At 42.2% G+C, this 21,609-nt stretch overlaps 1 protein-coding gene and 2 pseudogenes across 1 annotated transcript in view; all 3 read right to left on the reverse strand.

The window, feature by feature from the left end:
• Nucleotides 1-4,451, reverse strand: part of LOC121443781 (spindlin-2-like) — a gene marked incomplete at its 5' end in the record, with an annotated part of 36,667 nt that extends 32,216 nt beyond the window's left edge. Inside the window, 3 exons of the mRNA XM_041645571.1 lie at nucleotides 3,654-3,798; nucleotides 3,892-3,908; nucleotides 3,945-4,451. Of these exons, the coding sequence (XP_041501505.1) occupies nucleotides 3,654-3,798; nucleotides 3,892-3,908; nucleotides 3,945-4,451 (669 nt within the window). The remainder of the gene's footprint in view (nucleotides 1-3,653; nucleotides 3,799-3,891; nucleotides 3,909-3,944) is intronic.
• Nucleotides 4,452-10,836: 6,385 nt separating this feature from the next.
• Nucleotides 10,837-12,719, reverse strand: LOC121443782 (annotated as a pseudogene).
• Nucleotides 12,720-19,532: 6,813 nt separating this feature from the next.
• Nucleotides 19,533-20,946, reverse strand: LOC121443783 (annotated as a pseudogene).
• Between the last annotated feature and the right edge of the window lie 663 nt (nucleotides 20,947-21,609).

The following is a 21,609-nucleotide window of genomic DNA, read 5'->3' on the forward strand; positions in this document are numbered from 1 at the left end:
CTTCCCCTGTTAATTTAGAACATAGGTGGGAGGAGAAAGATAACAGAATGCTGGGAGAAAGAAGCAGTGTGCTCAGAGACACCATGATCCACTCTCGTGGGAAGACGTGATAGCTCTCCTCTCTGAGGCAGAGGGCAATGCAGCCAGCAACCAGGTTAGACCTGTTGAATCTTTCCTGGTGAGCACACTCGTGATGCTACATAGATTATTAGAAATGGGTTAATAGGCTAAACTAATGGGCCAGGCAGTGTTTAAATGAATCATTTGTGTGTAATTATTTCTGGACATTAGCTAGCGAGGCTGCCCTGGTGCTGGTTACACAGCTCCGCTGCTCAAATTACTACAGAATGGCACTCAGACATGTGGAAAACTGAATCCACTGAAAGCTTGAGAAAGCCCGGGATAGAGTAAAGCATGTTTTCTTTTTAGCAGCTATATCTCGGGTCTGCACTACTTGCTAGTAGCAAGCAAGCACACTCATTTAAGAGAAGATTCCTGACTCACCTTCAGCTGCAAAACCCTGCTGCTGTTAAGTGGTCCTGCCACGAAACATTTAAATGGTGTTGATAAAAGCCAGCTGAATGCTTGTTTGTTTTCTGCATTAGCAGGAAAAAAAACTGTGATGTTTTAAAATGCCGGAATTCTGGGCCATCCTGCCAGAACAAACTCTGACTGTTTGAGTCAGGAGGGCCAGCTACAAAGAGAGGGCTTGAGTGTTGTCTTTTGCAGCTTGTTTGATGGCAAGGACCTTGAAACACTGTAGACTTGTGGCACTGAATGCGGCTCTGGCCGGTACCTCAGCCATAAGGTGGAATGACATAAAGCTAAGGAATAGGCTACATCTAGCTGGCAAAGCCACCTTTTCTTCATATTGAGATTGCTGTGTAATTTAAGGATTCATGTGGTCAAAAAAACAAAGAGAGATATTGAGTAAAGAGAGATTCAAAGACAAAGAAAAGTTTTAAATGATTTACAGTGTGTTAAAAATATGTGCAGGCTAAAAGTTGAAGTTCTTAAAGTTAAAATAAAATGAAGAGAGTTGTTGGTTGCAGTAGTACACACCTTTAATCCCAACACTTGGGAGGCAGAGAGAGATTGACCTCTGTAACTTCAAGGTGTGGTAGCACATACCTTTAATCCCAGTGCCGAGAAGGCAGAGACAAACAGGTCTCTGTGAATTCAGGTGTAGTACCATACACCTTTGATCCCAATGCTGGGAGGCAGAGACATGTGGATCTCTGAAACTTCAAGGACAGCCTGTTCTACAGAGTTATTCCAGGTCAAAGATACAGAGAATCTGTCTCAAAAGGCAAAAAATAAAAAGGAAAAATAAATTAGAGCTTAAATTGAAACTAACAAAGATGGAAAATACACAGAGAATTTTGATACTGTATGCTATTGTGCTCTGTTTGAATCATTTGAATGCTGAGGAAGGAGCAATAGCTGCTAAAAGTTATTTGTTTATAAATGCTGCTGAACTAATCCCACATAGATATTTTGAAAGTGCCTTGACTTTAAAATTTGGATCTAAGGACATGATGCTTTGGAAAGGAGGTTCTTATTTTGTTTTCAGAGAGGGTGAGAGTCTGTGGACTGCCGCTATCCCAATATGGTATTACGGATCAAGACTTTCCTCATATGACCTCCGTCCACAGAGATGTCAGAAAAATCCTTCCCTAAGAGGGCAAGTTCTTTACAAATGAAAGATTATACAACAGAAGAGACATGGAAGATTTATTTGGGCAAGCTGTTGAAAGGATAAAGTGATGGAAGAAGGTCATTGCTTAATTAAATAAAGAATCTGCTTCCCTTGATAGGTTAGAACATAGGTGGGAGGAGTAAAGAGAACAGAATGCTGCTAGAAAGAGGAAGTGAGCTCAGAGATGCCATGCACCCCTCTCCCGGGCAGACACGGGAGCTCTGCTCCCTGAGGCAGATGGCAATGCAGCCAGCCACCCGTCAGACATGCTGAATCTTTCCTGGTAAGCGCACCTCATGCTGCAACATACTTGATTAGAAATGGGTTAAGAGGCTGAAAATACTGGGCCAGGAAGTGTTTAAAAGAATACAGTTTTTGTGTTCTTATTTAGGGGCATAAGCTAGGTAGGCGGCCATGGTGCTGGGGACGCAGTCCCGCTGCTCAAATTACTACTATAAAGGGGGAAATTGAAGAAGGGAAGGATGAAGAAGAAGAGAGAGAGAGAGAGAGAGAGATGGAAGAATGGATGAATTCAATCATTCATTGGAAAAATGAGTGAACCAAAGAATGAGGAGACCTAGAAGGATAAAATGTGTTGCATTCCCTGTGAGAGTCAGGTCATATGAAAGATGGACATTGTTTTGCACTGAGGAGGAGGATTTTTCCATTTTGCCTTCTTTGTGCTCCAAGCCCAGCCACAAGAGTGATGATGAGGACTGGGAGAAGAAGAGGTGACGGTGTACCAGAATTCCCTGGTATAAGTTATCACCCAAATTGTAGCCAAATCACCTGACCTGAGACAGCTGATGTACATGCTGGACCCTAACTGGCAGTTTGACAACTCTAACATTTTAACCAAGTTTGTGAAGATCAAGGAAGCAAAAATCGCCCCATTACAGGATGGCTGGATCCTTACATGATGGGAGTCAGACATCAATACCATACTGGTATTTGGGGGTCTGATGGGTTTGTGGGGTCTTTGCCACACTCCACCTAGCATCAGGGATTCCCTCGTTTACTGATTTGATGGAGATCGGTGCATTCATCATATGTGTGCATGTCACACATTAGTGGGCATCAATGTGTACATGTTTATCCTGTGTGTGGATGCGTCTGTCGATGAGATTTATAGCCCAAGTCCTACAGAACATGATCAATGAAAGGGAACACTGTTTTCCAGATATGACAGGGCAATTATTTAAATGAACTCACAAGGGTTGGATGGCATGCAAAGGACCAATGAGATTTCAAGGAATACCGAATCCAGGCACGACAAAGTAGGTGGCAGACAGAATTCTGACCAAAGGAAGTAGATAGTGTGACGTCCATCCCACAGCAGAAGAGCAACTGGGCGGAGACACTTTTCTCTAAGCAGGAGGCTCCTGGTCACTCAAAATGCTCCAGTGGAGTTCTAACATCCAGTGACTTACAGCCAGTACGAATTAAACTATTCATCAAATGAAACCTAATTTCTCTGATTTTGAGTATACATTTGTGTCCCTTCCTGATTAATCTACTCTTTATCCTCTTAAGTCCCAATACCTCACTCTGATATCTGTCACATCTTTCCAGTTGACATGTTTTTCCCTCAAGCTTTATCCCGCCCCGAGATCCTACAACTTTTGTCCCCTCTCCACTACTCCATAGACAGCCATCTTGTCCTTTACCACACCAAGCATTCCCAGTCCATCCTCTCCAAGGGGAAAGACCATAAATCCTGCTTTGTTTTGAGGCATGTATTTCTGTGATGTCCCATCCACCAAACATAATCCATCATTCACCAAAGAACAAAACATGTTCACAAATTTTTATTTTTCGAGCAAGAATATTCCATTGGAAAAAAATACCAGGATTAATAGAAGACTTGCGGTATCTCTGAAAAAAACACATTCCCCAAACACAGTTTTAAGTGTGCTCCTCAAATTTTGAGAATTTCTCTTTAACAGATCTTCACCAAATCGTAGACATAGATATGGAAGTCATTATTAAACTTGATGAAATACACAGAAGGTTTGGTGGGAACTTGGCAAATAATTTTACCTATCTCTTGGGTTCCATCTTTTTTGTTGTACTGCACACCTTTGCCTGCCAAGGAATCCCTGCCTAATTAAAAAGTCACCTATACTGGAGGACATTCAGGCATGATGTGGACGTTGCCTTCAATGGAGTCATCAAGATGGTGGTAAAGGTACAGGACTGGATCATTCTCCTTGACAATGTAGAAACAGGTCATCCTGGTCTGCACCTCATCTGGGACCATGACACTGCACTCATCCTTAGAGCCTGGCATGATGTGGAGGTTGCCTTCAAGGTAGTCATCCAGGAGGTGGTAAACATACACGACTGGATCTTTCTTGTAGGTAATATAGAACCAGGTCTTCATGATTGGCACCTCCTCTAGGACCATCCCATTCCAGTCTTCCTTAGAGCCATTTGTGCCCGTGGATGTATGTTTCACTGCTCTGCCAACTATGGTGTTTGACAGATGAGTGTCTGTCACCTGAGGAAATGGCACATTATTAGGCAGGATCTTAAGGTTTAAAATCCTTTCATCGCTGTGAAGCTCCAAGCCATAGACACAATTAATCCCATCATATTTCAACAAATAGAGAGAGGGATATATTGGCAGTTGATCGAGAATGATGGCTTTCCACTGGGTGACTGGTTCATTGGCTTCCTTCCAGCCATGAGAAATTCGGCGGCCAACAATATTCTCCAGGGCCTCAAAAGGCTTACTCAGTTTTTGCTTCTGGAGAGTTGGCCCATTCTTCTTCTGGAGAGGTGGCATGCATCTCATACTAAGAGGCATCTTTATCATGGTGGTAGATTTACTGAGATAGGCCACAACACTCCTGTTCCACTGTCTCTTGGCTCTCTTTCTGTTCTTGGGCTTCATAGCTGCCAATCTCTGCATTGGAAGAATTCTTCAGTTTCAATCAGACACAAAGTGGTTTCCTCAACCATAAGTGCCTGCAAGGTTAAGAAGGGGAGGATGCGATGTCAAGATTCTTTTCTGGAAGATCTTTGGGGAAGGTGATAAAGGCAGTGCTGAATAGATTTGGGCTGCCTAAATGTAATTTGGTCTTAAGAAATACATAGGAAAATTATCAAACTATTGTCTACAGCTCAGTATATGTGTATCAGAGACATATTCCTGCTACCCAAAGGCAATGGACCTCTACTGAGAAACCAAATCCGGACTGACTGTGTCAATGAGAGGAGACTGGATGCTTATGCCCAAAGTGAGAAAGAAAAATCTGAACAGATGGCAAAGAATTCGAAGGACAGCCACTTCTCTCCTTCCCACTCAAGCTGTTGGTTAGGTGGTTGATCCAAAACCACCTGCCCAAGGTCATGGCACTCCAGTCCACTGGTTCTATGTATTGTGTCTCCTGATCCAGAACCAGGTTTATTACATAACGCCATTCCATGTCTTCACTAGAGAAGTGAGTTTTGTGAGACAAACTGCAAAAATAAAGACTCATTAATCTGGGCAACAGCACCATTTAGAAATAATTAATATCTTTTAAAACACATATGGGCAAAGAGGATCTTCGCCCCTTTCATGAACTGATGAATTGGACATTGATAGCAAAGATAAAGTGGGAAGATTACCTGGCATTCACTGTCCCCACAGCTATCAAATATAGAAGCTGTTAACAACATAAATTTTAGACTCACAGGAGATTTGAAGGAAACCTCTCTGGGACTACAGAGGTCCCTGTTTCTTCCTAAACATATTTACCAAAAGATAATGTCTTGGCTCTCCAGATTCCATCTTCTGGAAATGTTCAGCTGCCTAATCCTGTTGAACAGTTGTGGAGCCCAAGAGCTGAACTCACCTCCTCAGCAACCGTGAAGATAGTAAGCCCACCTTCACAGAAGACTAGTGCTTCATGTGGAACAGTGTTGCCACCCCCAACCAAAGCTTTGTGACATCATCAAGACTCTACTTAGGTCATTAAACCCCTCATAGGCAGTTTCCTTCCCTACTAACCCACAAAAATATCCAGCATACATGTCCTATAATGCTGCTCACACAGCCCCCTGGAGACCCAAAATAAAACCTCACTCATCTTCCCAAATACATGAGTCATATTTTTCCAGGTAACCCAATCTCTTTTTGTGCCTTTTCTGTAAAAAAGTCTTTGGTGTCTGAGTCAACAACTCACATGAATGTTTTTTTTTCCTAGCTCCAATCTCTTTATTGGTTATTTTCTATTGATTTTTATATTACTTCATAATAAAGAATATCAAAATTTTCACTTCGTTTCCTACCCCCAAATTCTACTCTCTCCCCCACCAAACCTCTCCACTCCTACGCAAATCCAAATTGAGGGTGGAGTACCTTGACCTGTTTGAAGTCCAAGCCCAAACTTCATCCATCGACATTTAGGAAGGTATGCATCCACATAGAATAGGATCACAAAGAAGCTTGTATATGAAGTGCAGATAAATGCCAGTGCCATTACCATTGGCTTCTCAGTCTGCCCCAATTGTCAGCCACATTCAGAGCTTCCACTTCGATTCCATGTTCTTTCATTCCCAGGCCACTGTTTTAGTTGAAACCCCCTTTGTTCAGGCACAGTGTCTCAGTGTGTGGACCAAGCCATTTTATTCCTGACATCCTTGCACTTATTCTCCCTCAGTCGGCTATTCAACTGGAGCTTGGAAGCTCCATCTAGTTTTCTGATTTTTACCCTGACTTGATCTCCATCTTGGCCATACAAAAGTTCCATGGTGATATTCAAGATAGTCATCAGTCTGACTATAGGATAAGGCACCCATTGTGACTATAGACATGGCACAGTGCAGTCAAGCACTCCACACCTGCCCAAGTTCCTCTAGGGGGTCACCCCAGGCCTCTAAGAACCCCTCGAGAGATAATGATCTTGACAACCCCAGAATGGCCTACTCAATTAATATCATCAGTGTATGTGCATTAAATTTTGTGTGTGTGTGTGTGTGTGTGTTTAAATCACAATAAAAACAAATGGATTGTAATATTGAAATTTCTTCTCATCTTGAGAAGAATGTTTGCTACAGAAATACTGTCATAGTAGTACTGAGAGTGTAAGCTGTCTCAGCAAGGAGAAGTAACTAGAGGAATCCCCGAGGAGTTAGGCTCAGTGTCCCAGGAATTACGCCCAAGGAAAGTCAATGAACTCATGGATGGAAGATAAAACTCAGCCTAAATAACACTCCAAATCATTTAGGTGGAACATGAGATACTCTTGCAACAGTTTCAAGATGTCAAAAATGCCTGGACTAGAACATAAGGGGAACACAATGATGTGGAGCTGAGAGTGCATGGCAAAACTGATTGGATCTGGCTAAAATTATGGACGCAAACCAAGGAAACCACCAGGGGGACAAAACCCTAAGAAATCTGTATGACAACATGTCATGTTTACAATTCTGTGATTTTTAGGCAAAGGAAAGATCCTAAATATGTCACTGCCACACTGGTGATGATTAACCCATTCCATCGTAGGGTGACTCCCTGATGTGTATAAGTTAACCTGTCTATTCTGTCTATTTAGTTACAGGGAAATTTGCATTGTTTGCAGTGATTAACTAACAGCATCATTTACTGAGAAGCAAAGGCAAGGCAAAGCAATCATAGACATGTTGTTGAATGCTGATGATGTTATTGGGAGTTTTGTGGGTATTTTCTTAAATGGAAATCATCGGTGACTCTCATGCATGAAGAGATCCTATCTCTGTGATGTGTCTGGAAGGACTGAAATAAATAAATTAAAATAGTTTTTTTTTTCTCACCATCTAGTAACATTTTTTTTTGCTATATCCAAATAAGTGTGTTGCATGAGTTTCTTCCACTCCTTCAGCCAATAGCCACTGAGATACCAGCCCATTGAGGTGTGGTCTCTCTTTCAAAAACCAACATTTACCTTCAGCTTGATCTCTTGCTTCCAGTTTCCCTTCCGGCCTCTATGCTTCTTTCCTGATCCCGCTGAGGGTTTTTGTCAGGGATGGTCATCTGTAAGTTTTTGCCCTTTAAATATATAATCATTCTATTAATCACAATTCTAAACTGATGTGGGGGATTATTTGACTAAGGAAAGGAGAAAGCATACATAGAGGCAGGAAACCTTACCTTTGCAAATGACCCATTTGGAGGCCCTACTTCAGGCTCCTCTCTTCTCCTATTCTTGTTTTTTTTTATAAGTTTAGGACAAGATTAAAACTCAATATAAATGTCTGTGAACACTGAATGAGTTAAGTATGTGTGACCACCTTGATGTCTGCCTGTCTGACAACAGGGGCAGAGTTCATGGGCATCTGACGCATAGCACAGGATTGTCAGCAATCAATCTCTGGTCCACCTAACTCTGCAGCATAAGAGTTGTCATGGTTGCTCATCTGATCTTCTTCATATGATCTCCATCCACAGAGATGTCAAAAAAATCCTCCCCTGAAAAGGCAAGTTCTTTTCCAATGAAAGATTATACAGCAGAAGAGACATGGAAGGTTTATTAGGGCAAGCTCTTGAAAGGATAAAGTGATGGTAGTAATTCATTGCTTAATTAAATAAAGAAACTGCTTCCCCTGTTAATTTAGAACATAGGTGGGAGGAGAAAGATAACAGAATGCTGGGAGAAAGAAGCAGTGTGCTCAGAGACACCATGATCCACTCTCGTGGGAAGACGTGATAGCTCTCCTCTCTGAGGCAGAGGGCAATGCAGCCAGCAACCAGGTTAGACCTGTTGAATCTTTCTGGTGAGCACACTCGTGATGCTACATAGATTATTAGAAATGGGTTAATAGGCTAAACTAATGGGCCAGGCAGTGTTTAAATGAATCGTTTGTGTGTAATTATTTCTGGACATTAGCTAGCGAGGCTGCCCTGGTGCTGGTTACACAGCTCCACTGCTCAAATTACTACAGAATGGCACTCAGACATGTGGAAAACTGAATCCACTGAAAGCTTGAGAAAGCCCGGGAAAGAGTAAAGCATGTTTTCTTTTTAGCAGCTATATCTCGGGTCTGCACTACTTGCTAGTAGCAAGCAAGCACACTCATTTAAGAGAAGATTCCTGACTCACCTTCAGCTGCAAAACCCTGCTGCTGTTAAGTGGTCCTGCCACGAAACATTTAAATGGTGTTGATAAAAGCCAGCTGAATGCTTGTTTGTTTAATGCATTAGCAGGAAAAAAAACTGTGATGTTTTAAAATGCCGGAATTCTGGGCCATCCTGCCAGAACAAACTCTGACTGTTTGAGTCAGGAGGGCCAGCTACAAAGAGAGGGCTTGAGTGTTGTCTTTTGCAGCTTGTTTGATGGCAAGGACCTTGAAACACTGTAGACTTGTGGCACTGAATGCGGCTCTGGCCAGTACCTCAGCCATAAGGTGGAATGACATAAAGCTAAGGAATAGGCTACATCTAGCTGGCAAAGCCACCTTTTCTTCATATTGAGATTGCTGTGTAATTTAAGGATTCATGTGGTCAAAAAAACAAAGAGAGATATTGAGTAAAGAGAGATTCAAAGACAAAGAAAAGTTTTAAATGATTTACAGTGTGTTAAAAATATGTGCAGGCTAAAAGTTGAAGTTCTTAAAGTTAAAATAAAATGAAGAGAGTTGTTGGTTGCAGTAGTACACACCTTTAATCCCAACACTTGGGAGGCAGAGAGAGATTGACCTCTGTAACTTCAAGGTGTGGTAGCACATACCTTTAATCCCAGTGCCGAGAAGGCAGAGACAAACAGGTCTCTATGAATTCAGGTGTAGTACCATACACCTTTGATCCCAATGCTGGGAGGCAGAGACATGTGGATCTCTGAAACTTCAAGGACAGCCTGTTCTACAGAGTTACTCCAGGTCAAAGATACAGAGAATCTGTCTCAAAAGGCAAAAAATAAAAAGGAAAAATAAATTAGAGCTTAAATTGAAACTAACAAAGATGGAAAATACACAGAGAATTTTGATACTGTATGCTATTGTGCTCTGTTTGAATCATTTGAATGCTGAGGAAGGAGCAATAGCTGCTAAAAGTTATTTGTTTATAAATGCTGCTGAACTAATCCCACATAGATATTTTGAAAGTGCCTTGACTTTAAAATTTGGATCTAAGGACATGATGCTTTGGAAAGGAGGTTCTTATTTTGTTTTCACAGAGGGTAAGAGTCTGTGGACTGCCGCTATCCCAATATGGTATTACGGATCACGACATTCCTCATATGACCTCCGTCCACAGAGATGTCAGAAAAATCCTTCCCTAAGAGGGCAAGTTCTTTACAAATGAAAGATTATACAACAGAAGAGACATGGAAGATTTATTTGGGCAAGCTGTTGAAAGGATAAAGTGATGCGAGAAGGTCATTGCTTAATTAAATAAAGAATCTGCTTCCCTTGATAGGTTAGAACATAGGTGGGAGGAGTAAAGAGAACAGAATGCTGCTAGAAAGAGGAAGTGAGCTCAGAGATGCCATGCACCCCTCTCTCGGGCAGACACGGGAGTTCTGCTCCCTGAGGCAGATGGCAATGCAGCCAGCCACCAGGTCAGACATGCTGAATCTTTCCTGGTAAGCACACCTCATGCTGCAACATACATTATTAGAAATGGGTTAAGAGGCTGAAAATACTGGGCCAGGAAGTGTTAAAAGAATACAGTTTTTGTGTTGTTATTTAGGGGCATAAGCTAGGTAGGCGGCCATGGTGCTGGGGACGCAGCCCCGCTGCTCAAATTACTACTATAAAGGGGGAAATTGAAGAAGGGAAGGAAGAAGAAGAAGAAGAGAGAGAGAGAGAGAGAGAGAGATGGAAGAATGGATGAATTCAATCATTCATTGGAAAAATGAGTGAACCAAAGAATGAGGAGAACTAGAAGGATAAAATGTGCTGCATTCCCTGTGAGAGTCAGGTCATATGAAAGATGGACATTGTTTTGCACTGAGGAGGAGGATTTTTCCATTTTGCCTTCTTTGTGCTCCAAGCCCAGCCACAAGAGTGATGATGAGGACTGGGAGAAGAAGAGGTGACGGTGTACCAGAATTCCCTGGTATAAATTATCACCCAAATTGTAGCCAAATCACCTGACCTGAGACAGCTGATCTACATGCTGGACCCTAACTGGCAGTTTGACAACTCTAACATTTTAACCAAGTTTGTGAAGATCAAGGAAGCAAAAATCGCCCCGTTACAGGATGGCTGGATCCCTACATGATGGGAGTCAGACATCAATACCATACTGGTATTTGGGGGTCTGATGGGTTTGTGGGGTCTTTGCCACACTCCACCTAGCATCAGGGATTCCCTCGTTTACTGATTTGATGGAGATCGGTGCATTCATTATATGTGTGCATGTCACACATTAGTGGGCATCAATGTGTACATGTTTATCCTGTGTGTGGATGCATCTGTCGATGAGATTTATAGCCCAATTCCTACAGAACATGATCAATGAAAGGGAACACTGTTTTCCAGATATGACAGGGCAATTATTTAAATGAACTCACAAGGGTTGGATGGCATGCAAAGGACCAATGAGATTTCAAGGAATACCGAATCCAGGCACGACAAAGTAGGTGGCAGACAGAATTCTGACAAAAGGAAGTAGATAGTGTGACGTCCATCCCACTGCAGAAGAGCAACTGGGCGGAGACACTTTTCTCTAAGCAGGAGGCTCCTGGTCACTCAAAATGCTCCAGTGGAGTTCTAACATCCAGTGACTTACAGCCAGTACGAATTAAACTATTCATCAAATGAAACCTAATTTCCTCTGATTTTGAGTATACATTTGTGTCCCTTCCTGATTAATCTACTCTTTATCCTCTTAAGTCCCAATACCTCACTCTGATATCTGTCACATCTTTCCAGTTGACATGTTTTTCCCTCCAGCTTTATCCCGCCCCGAGATCCTACAACTTTTGTCCCCTCTCCACTACTCGCTAGACAGCCATCTTGTCCTTTACCACACCAAGCATTCCCAGTCCATCCTCTCCAAGGGGAAAGACCATAAATCCAGCTTTGTTTTGAGGCATGTATTTCTGTGATGTCCCATCCACCAATCATAATCCATCATTCACCAAAGAACAAAACATGTTCACAAATTTTTATTTTTCGAGCAAGAATATTCCATTTGAAAAAAATACAAGGATTAATAGAAGACCTGCGGTATCTCTGAAAAAAACACATTCCCCAAACACAGTTTTAAGTGTGCCCCTCAAATTTTGAGAATTTCTCTTTAACAGATCTTCACCAAATCGTAGACATAGATATGGAAGTCATTATTAAACTTGATGAAATACACAGAAGGTTTGGTGGGAACTTGGCAAATAATTTTACCTATCTCTTGGGTTCCATCTTTTTTGTTGTACTGCACACCTTTGCCTGCCAAGGAATCCCTGCCTAATTAAAAAGTCACCTATACTGGAGGACATTCAGGCATGATGTGGACGTTGCCTTCAATGGAGTCATCAAGATGGTGGTAAAGGTACAGGACTGGATCATTCTCCTTGACAATGTAGAAACAGGTCATCCTGGTCTGCACCTCATCTGGGACCATGACACTGCACTCATCCTTAGAGCCTGGCATGATGTGGAGGTTGCCTTCAAGGTAGTCATCCAGGAGGTGGTAAACATACACGACTGGATATTTCTTGTAGGTAATATAGAACCAGGTCTTCATGATTGGCACCTCCTCTAGGACCATCCCATTCCAGTCTTCCTTAGAGCCATTTGTGCCCGTGAATGTATGTTTCACTGCTCTGCCAACTATGGTGTTTGACAGATGAGTGTCTGTCACCTGAGGAAATGGCACATTATTAGGCAGGATCTTAAGGTTTAAAATCCTTTCATCGCTGTGAAGCTCCAAGCCATAGACACAATCAATCCCATCATATTTCAACAAATAGAGAGAGGGATATGTTGGCAGTTGATCGAGAATGATGGCTTTCCACTGGGTGACTTGTTCATTGGCTTCCTTCCAGCCATGAGAAATTCGGCGGCCAACAATATTCTCCAGGGCCTCAAAAGGCTTACTCAGTTTTTGCTTCTGGAGAGTTGGCCCATTCTTCTTCTGGAGAGGTGGCATGCATCTCATACTAAGAGGCATCTTTATCATGGTGGTAGATTTACTGAGATAGGCCACAACACTCCTGTTCCACTGTCTCTTGGCTCTCTTTCTGTGCTTGGGCTTCATAGCTGCCAATCTCTGCATTGGAAGAATTCTTCAGTTTCAATCAGACACAAAGTGGTTTCCTCCACCATAAGTGCCTGCAAGGTTAAGAAGGGGAGGATACGATGTCAAGATTCTTTTCTGGAAGATCTTTGGGGAAGGTGATAAAGGCAGTGCTGAATAGATTTGGGCTGCCTAAATGTAATTTGGTCTTAAGAAATACATAGGAAAATTATCAAACAATTGTCTACAGCTCAGTATATGTGTATCAGAGACATATTCCTGCTACCCAAAGGCAATGGACCTCTACTGAGAAACCTAATTCCGGACTGACTGTGTCAATGAGAGGAGACTGGATGCTTATGCCCAAAGTGAGAAAGAAAAATCTGAACAGATGGCAAAGAATTCGAAAGACAGCCACTTCTCTCCTTCCCACTCAAGTTGTTGGTTAGGTGGTTGATCCAAAACCACCTGCCCAAGGTCATGGCACTCCAGTCCACTGGTTCTATGTATTGTGTCTCCTGATCCAGAACCAGGTTTATTACATAACGCCATTCCATGTCTTCACTAGAGAAGTGAGTTTTGTGAGACAAACTGCAAAAATAAAGACTCATTAATCTGGGCAACAGCACCATTTAGAAATAATTAATATCTTTTAAAACACATATGGGCAAAGAGGATCTTCGCCCCTTTCGTGATCTGATGAATTGGACATTGATAGCAAAGATAAAGTGGGAAGAATACCTGGCATTCACTGTCCCCACAGCTATCAAATATAGAAGCTGTTAACAACATAAATTTTAGACTCACAGGAGATTTGAAGGAAACCTCTCTGGGACTACAGAGGTCCCTGTTTCTTCCTAAACATATTTACCAAAAGATAATGTCTTGGCTCTCCAGATTCCATCTTCTGGAAATGTTCAGCTGCCTAATCCTGTTGAACAGTTGTGGAGCCCAAGAGCTGAACTCACCTCCTCAGCAACCGTGAAGATAGTAAGCCCACCTTCACAGAAGACTAGTGCTTCATGTGGAACAGTGTTGCCACCCCCAACCAAAGCTTTGTGACATCATCAAGACTCTACTTAGGTCATTAAACCCCTCATAGGCAGTTTCCTTCCCTACTAACCCACAAAAATATCCAGCATACATGTCCTATAATGCTGCTCACACAGCCCCCTGGAGACCCAAAATAAAACCTCACTCATCTTCCCAAATACATGAGTCATATTTTGCCAGGTAACCCAATCTATTTTTGTGCCTTTTCTGTAAAAAAGTCTTTGGTGTCTGAGTCAACAACTCACCTGCATGTTTTTTTTTCCTAGCTCCAATCTCTTCATTGGTTATTTTCTATTGATTTTTATATTACTTCATAATAAAGAATATCAAAATTTTCACATCGTTTCCTACCCCCAAATTCTACTCTCTCCCCCACCAAGCCTCTCCACTCCTACGCAAATCCAAATTGAGGGTGGAGTACCTTGACCTGTTTGAAGTCCAAGCCCAACCTTCATCCATCGACATTTAGGAAGGTATGCATCCACATAGAATAGGATCACAAAGAAGCTTGTATATGAAGTGCAGATAAATGCCAGTGCCATTACCATTGGCTTCTCAGTCGGCCCCAATTGTCAGCCACATTCAGAGCTTCCACTTTGATTCCATGTTCTTTCATTCCCAGGCCACTGTTTTAGTTGGAACCCCCTTTGTTCAGGCACAGTGTCTCAGTGTGTGGACCAAGCCATTTTATTCCTGACATCCTTGCACTTATTCTCCCTCAGTCGGCTATTCAACTGGAGCTTGGAAGCTCCATCTAGTTTTCTGATTTTTACCCTGACTTGATCTCCATCTTGGCCATACAAATGTTCCATGGTGATATTCAAGATAGTCATCAGTCTGACTATAGGATAAGGCACCCATTGTGACTATAGACATGGCACAGTGCAGTCAACCACTCCACACCTGCCTAAGTTCCTCTAGGGGGTCACCCCAGGCCTCTAAGAACCCCTCGAGAGATAATGATCTTGACAACCCCAGAATGGCCTACTCAATTAATATCATCAGTGTATGTGCATTAAATTGTGTGAGTGTGTGTGTGTGTTTAAATCACAATAAAAACAAATGGATTGTAATATTGAAATTTCTTCTCATCTTGAGAAGAATGTTTGCTACAGAAATACTGTCATAGTAGTACTGAGAGTGTAAGCTCTCTCAGCAAGGAGAAGTAACTAGAGGAATCCCCCAGGAGTTAGGCTCAGTGTCCCAGGAATTACGCCCAAGGAAATCAATGAACTCATGGATGGAAGATAAAACTCAGCCTAAATAACACTCCAAGTCATTTAGGTGGAAAATGAGATACTCTTGCAACAGTTTCAAGTTGTCAAAAATGCCTGGACTAGAATATAAGGGGAACACAATGATGTGGAGCTGAGAGTGCATGGCAAAACTGATTGGATCTGGCAAAAATTATGGAAGCATACCAAGGAAACCACCAGGGGGACAAAACCCTAAGAAATCTGTATGACAACATATCATGTTTACAATTGTGTGATTTTTAGGCAAAGGAAAGATCCTAAATATGTCACTGCCACACTGGTGATGATTAACCCATTCCATCGTAGGGTGACTCCCTGATGTGTATAAGTTAACCTGTCTATTCTGTCTATTTAGTTACAGGGAAATTTGCATTGTTTGCAGTGATTAACTAACAGCATCATTTACTGAGAAGCAAAGGCAAGGCAAAGCAATCATAGACATGTTGTTGAATGCTGATGATGATATTGGGAGTTTTGTGGGTATTTTCTTAAAGGGAAATCATCGGTGACTCTCATGCATGAAGAGATCCTATCTCTGTGATGTGTCTGGAAGGACTGAAATAAATAAATTAAAATAGTTTTTTTTTTCTCACCATATAGTAACATTTTTTTTTTGCTATATACAAATAAGTGTGTTGCATGAGTTTCTTCCACTCCTTCAGCCAATAGCCACTGAGATACCAGCCCATTGAGGTGTGGTCTCTCTTTCAAAAACCAACATTTACCTTCAGCTTGATCTCTTGCTTACAGTTTCCCTTCCGGCCTCTATGCTTCTTTCCTGATCCCGCTGAGGGCTTTTGTCAGGGATGGTCATCTGTAAGTTTTTGCCCTTTAAATATATAATCATTCTATTAATCACAATTCTAAACTGGTGTGGGGGATTATTTTACTAAGGAAAGGAGAAAGCATACATAGAGGCAGGAAACCTTACCTTTGCAAATGACCCATTTGGAGGCCCTACTTCAGGCTCCTCTCTTCTCCTATTCTTGTTTTTTTTTATTAGTTTAGGACAAGATTAAAACTCAATATAAATGTCTGTGAACACTGAATGAGTTAAGTATGTGTGACCACCTTGATGTCTGCCTGTCTGACAACAGGGGCAGAGTTCATGGGCATCTGACGCATAGCACAGGATTGTCAGCAATCAATCTCTGGTCCACCTAACTCTGCAGCATAAGACTTGTCATGGTTGCTCATCTGATCTTCTTCATATGATCTCCATCCACAGAGATGTCAAAAAAATCCTCCCCTGAAAAGGCACGTTCTTTTCCAATGAAAGATTATACAGCAGAAGAGACATGGAAGATTTATTAGGGCACGCTCTTGAACGGATAAAGTGATGGTAGGAATTCATTGCTTAATTAAATAAAGAAACTGCTTCCCCTGTTAATTTAGAACATAGGTGGGAAGAAAAAGATAACAGAATGCTGGGAGAAAGAAGCAGTGTGCTCAGAGACACCATGATCCACTCTCGTGGGAAGACGTGATAGCTCTCCTCTCTGAGGCAGAGGGCAATGCAGCCAGCAACCAGGTTAGACCTTTTGAATCTTTCCTGGTGAGCACACTCGTGATGCTACATAGATTATTAGAAATGGGTTAATAGGCTAAACTAATGGGCCAGGCAGTGTTTAAATGAATCGTTTGTGTGTAATTATTTCTGGACATTAGCTAGCGAGGCTGCCCTGGTGCTGGTTACACAGCTCCACTGCTCAAATTACTACAGAATGGCACTCAGACATGTGGAAAACTGAATCCACTGAAAGCTTGAGAAAGCCCGGGAAAGAGTAAAGCATGTTTTCTTATTAGCAGCTATATCTCGGGTCTGCACTACTTGCTAGTAGCAAGCAAGCACACTCATTTAAGAGAAGATTCCTGACTCACCTTCAGCTGCAAAACCCTGCTGCTGTTAAGTGGTCCTGCCACGAAACATTTAAATGGTGTTGACAAAAGCCAGCTGAATGCTTGTTTGTTTTCTGCATTAGCAGGAAAAAAAACTGTGATGTTTTAAAATGCCGGAATTCTGGGCCATCCTGCCAGAACAAACTCTGACTGTTTGAGTCAGGAGGGCCAGCTACAAAGAGAGGGCTTGAGTGTTGTCTTTTGCAGCTTGTTTGATGGCAAGGACCTTGAAACACTGTAGACTTGTGGCACTGAATGCGGCTCTGGCCGGTACCTCAGCCATAAGGTGGAATGACATAAAGCTAAGGAATAGGCTACATCTAGCTGGCAAAGCCACCTTTTCTTCATATTGAGATTGCTGTGTAATTTAAGGATTCATGTGGTCAAAAAACAAAGAGAGATATTGAGTAAAGAGAGATTCAAAGACAAAGAAAATTTTTAAATGATTTACAGTGTGTTAAAAATATGTGCAGGCTAAAAGTTGAAGTTCTTAAAGTTAAAATAAAATGAAGAGAGTTGTTGGTTGCAGTAGTACACACCTTTAATCCCAACACTTGGGAGGCAGAGAGAGATTGACCTCTGTAACTTCAAGGTGTGGTAGCACATACCTTTAATCCCAGTGCCAAGAAGGCAGAGACAAACAGGTCTCTGTGAATTCAGGTGTAGTACCATACACCTTTGATCCCAATGCTGGGAGGCAGAGACATGTGGATCTCTGAAACTTCAAGGACAGCCTGTTCTACAGAGTTATTCCAGGTCAAAGATACAGAGAACCTGTCTCAAAAGGCAAAAAATAAAAAGGAAAAATAAATTAGAGCTTAAATTGAAGCTAACAAAGATGGAAAATACACAGAGAATTTTGATACTGTATGCTATTGTGCTCTGTTTGAATCATTTGAATGCTGAGAAAAGAGCAATAGCTGCTAAAAGATATTTGTTTATAAATGCTGCTGAACTAATCCCACATAGATATTTTGAAAGTGCCTTGACTTTAAAATTTGGATCTACGGACATGATGCTTTGGAAAGGAGGTTCTTATTTTGTTTTCAGAGAGGGTGAGAGTCTGTGGACTGCCGCTATCCCAATATGGTATTACGGATCACGACTTTCCTCATATGACCTCCTTCCACAGAGACGTCAGAAAAATCCTTCCCTAAGAGGGCAAGTTCTTTACAAATGAAAGATTATACAACAGAAGAGACATGGAAGATTTCTTTGGGCAAGCTGTTGAAAGGATAAAGTGATGGAAGAAGGTCATTACTTAATTAAATAAAGAATCTGCTTCCCTTGATAGGTTAGAACATAGGTGGGAGGAGTAAAGAGAACAGAATGCTGCTAGAAAGAGGAAGTGAGCTCAGAGATGCCATGCACCCCTCTCCCGGGCAGACACGGGAGCTCTGCTCCCGAGGCAGATGACAATGCAGCCAGCCACCCGTCAGACATGCTGAATCTTTCCTGGTAAGCGCACCTCATGCTGCAACATACATGATTAGAAATGGGTTAAGAGGCTGAAAATACTGGGCCAGGAAGTGTTTAAAAGAATACAGTTTTTGTGTTGTTATTTAGGGGCATAAGCTAGGTAGGCGGCCATGGTGCTGGGGATGCAGCCCCACTGGTCAAATTACTACTATAAAGGGGGGAATTGAAGAAGGGAAGGAAGAATAGAGAGAGAGAGAGAGAGAGAGAGAGAGAGAGAGAGACAGAGAGAGATGGAAGAATGGATGAATTCAATTATTCATTGGAAAAATGAGTGAACCAAAGAATGAGGAGACCTAGAAGGATAAAATGTGCTGCATTCCCTGTGAGAGTCAGGTCATATGAAAGATGGACATTGTTTTGCACTGAGGAGGAGGATTTTTCCATTTTGCCTTCTTTGTGCTCCAAGCCCAGCCACAAGAGTGATGATGAGGACTGGGAGAAGAAGAGGTGAGGGTGTACCAGAATTCCCTGGTATAAGTTATCACCCAAATTGTAGCCAAATCACCTGACCTGAGACAGCTGATCTACATGCTGGACCCTAACTGGCAGTTTGACAACTCTAACATTTTAACCAAGTTTGTGAAGATCAAGGAAGCAAAAATCGCCCCGTTACAGGATGGCAGGATCCTTACATGTTGGGAGTCAGACATCAATACCATACTGGTATTTGGGGGTCTGATGGGTTTGTGGGGTCTTTGCCACACTCCACCTAGCATCAGGGATTCCTTCATTTACTGATTTGATGGAGATCGGTGCATTCATCATATGTGTGCATGTCACACATTAGTGGGCATCGATGTGTACATGTTTATCCTGTGTGTGGATGCGTCTGTCGATGAGATTTATAGCCCAAGTCCTACAGAACATGATCATTGAAAGGGAATACTGTTTTCCAGATATGACAGGGCAATTATTTAAATGAACTCACAAGGGTTGGATGGCATGCAAAGGACCAATGAGAGTTCAAGGAATACCGAATCCAGGCACGAAAAGTAGGTGGCAGTCAGAATTCTGACAAAAGGATAGCGTGACGTCCATTCCACTGCAGAAGAGCAACTGGGCATAGACACTTTTCTCTAAGCAGGAGGCTCCTGGTCACTCAACATGCTCCAGTGGAGTTCAAACATCCAGTGACTTACAGCCAGTACGAATTAAACTATTCATCAAATGAAACCTAATTTCCTCTGATTTTGATTATACATTTGTGTCTCTTCCTGATTAATCTACTCTTTATCCTCTTAATTCCCAATACCTCACTCTGATATCTGTCACATCTTTCCAGTTGACATGTTTTTCCCTCAAGCTTTAGCCCGCCCCGAGATCCTACAACTTTTGTCCCCTCTCCACTACACCCTAGACAGCCATCTTGTCCTTTACCACACCAAGCATTCGCAGGCCATCCTCTCCAAGGGGAAAGAGCAGAAATCCTGCTTTGTTTTGAGGCATGTATTTCTGTGATGTCCCATCCACCAAACATAATCCATCATTCACCAAAGAACAAAACATGTTCACAAATTTTTATTTTTCGAGCAAGAATATTCCATTGGAAAAAAATACCAGGATTAATAGAAGACCTGCGGTATCTCTGAAAAAAACACATTCCCCAAAAACAGTTTTAAGTGTGCCCCTCAAATTTTGAGAATTTCACTTTAACAGATCTTCACCAAATCATAGACATAGATATGGAAGTCATTATTAAACTTGATGAAACACACAGAAGGTTTGGAGGGAACTTGGCAAATAATTTTACCTATCTCTTAGGTTCCATCTTTTTTGTTGTACTGCACACCTTTGCCTGCCAAGGAATCCCTGCCTAATGCCAAAGTCACCTCTACTGGAGGACATTCAGGCATGATGTGGACATAGCCTTCAATGGAGTCATCAAGATGGTGGTAAAGGTACAGGACTGGATCATTCTCCTTGACAATGTATAAACAGGTCATCCTGGTCTGCACCTCATCTGGGACCATGACACTGCACTCTTCCTTAGAGCCTGGCATGATGTGGAGATTGCCTTCAAGGTAGTCATCCAGGAGGTGGTAAATATACAAGACCGGATGTTTCTTGTAGGTAATATAGAACCAGGTCTTCATGATTGGCACCTCCTCTAGGACCATCCCATTCCAGTCTTCCTTAGAGCCATTTGTGCCCGTGAATGTATGTTTCACTGCTCTGCCAACTATGGTGTTTGACAGATGAGTGTCTGTCACCTGAGGAAATGGCACATTATTAGGCAGGATCTTAAGGTTTAAAATCCTTTCATCGCTGTGAAGCTCCAAGCCATAGACACAATCAATCCCATCATATTTCAACAAATAGAGAGAGGGATATGTTGGCAGTTGATCGAGAATGATGGCTTTCCACTGGGTGACTGGTTCATTGGCTTCCTTCCAGCCATGAGAAATTCGGCGGCCAACAATATTCTCCAGGGCCTCAAAAGACTTACTCAGTTTTTGCTTCTGGAGAGTTGGCCCATTCTACTTCTGGAGAGGTGGCATGCATCTCATACTAAGAGGCATCTTTATCATGGTGGTAGATTTACTGAGATAGGCCACAACACTCCTGTTCCACTGTCTCTTGGCTCTCTTTCTGTGCTTGGGCTTCATAGCTGCCAATCTCTGCATTGGAAGAATTCTTCAGTTTCAATCAGACACAAAGTGGTTTCCTCCACCATAAGTGCCTGCAAGGTTAAGAAGGGGAGGATGCGATGTCAAGATTCTTTTCTGGAAGATTTTGGGGAAGGTGATAAAGGCAGTGCTGAATAGATTTGGGCTGCCTAAATGTAATTTGGTCTTAAGAAATTCATAGGAAAATTATCAAACTATTGTCTACAGCTCAGTATATGTGTATCAGAGACATATTCCTGCTACCCAAAGGCAATGGACCTCTACTGAGAAACCTAATTCAGGACTGACTGTGTCAATGAGAGGAGACTGGATGCCTATGCCCAAAGTGAGAAAGAAAAATCTGAACAGATGGCAAAGAATTCGAAGGACAGCCACTTCTCTCCTTCCCACTCAAGCTGTTGGTTAGGTGGTTGATCCAAAACCACCTGCCCAAGGTCATGGCACTCCGTCCAC

This window comes from Microtus oregoni, unplaced genomic scaffold (assembly GCF_018167655.1).
Source record: "Microtus oregoni isolate MIOR12 unplaced genomic scaffold, Mior012 000113F_000, whole genome shotgun sequence".
Lineage (NCBI taxonomy): Eukaryota > Metazoa > Chordata > Mammalia > Rodentia > Cricetidae > Microtus > Microtus oregoni.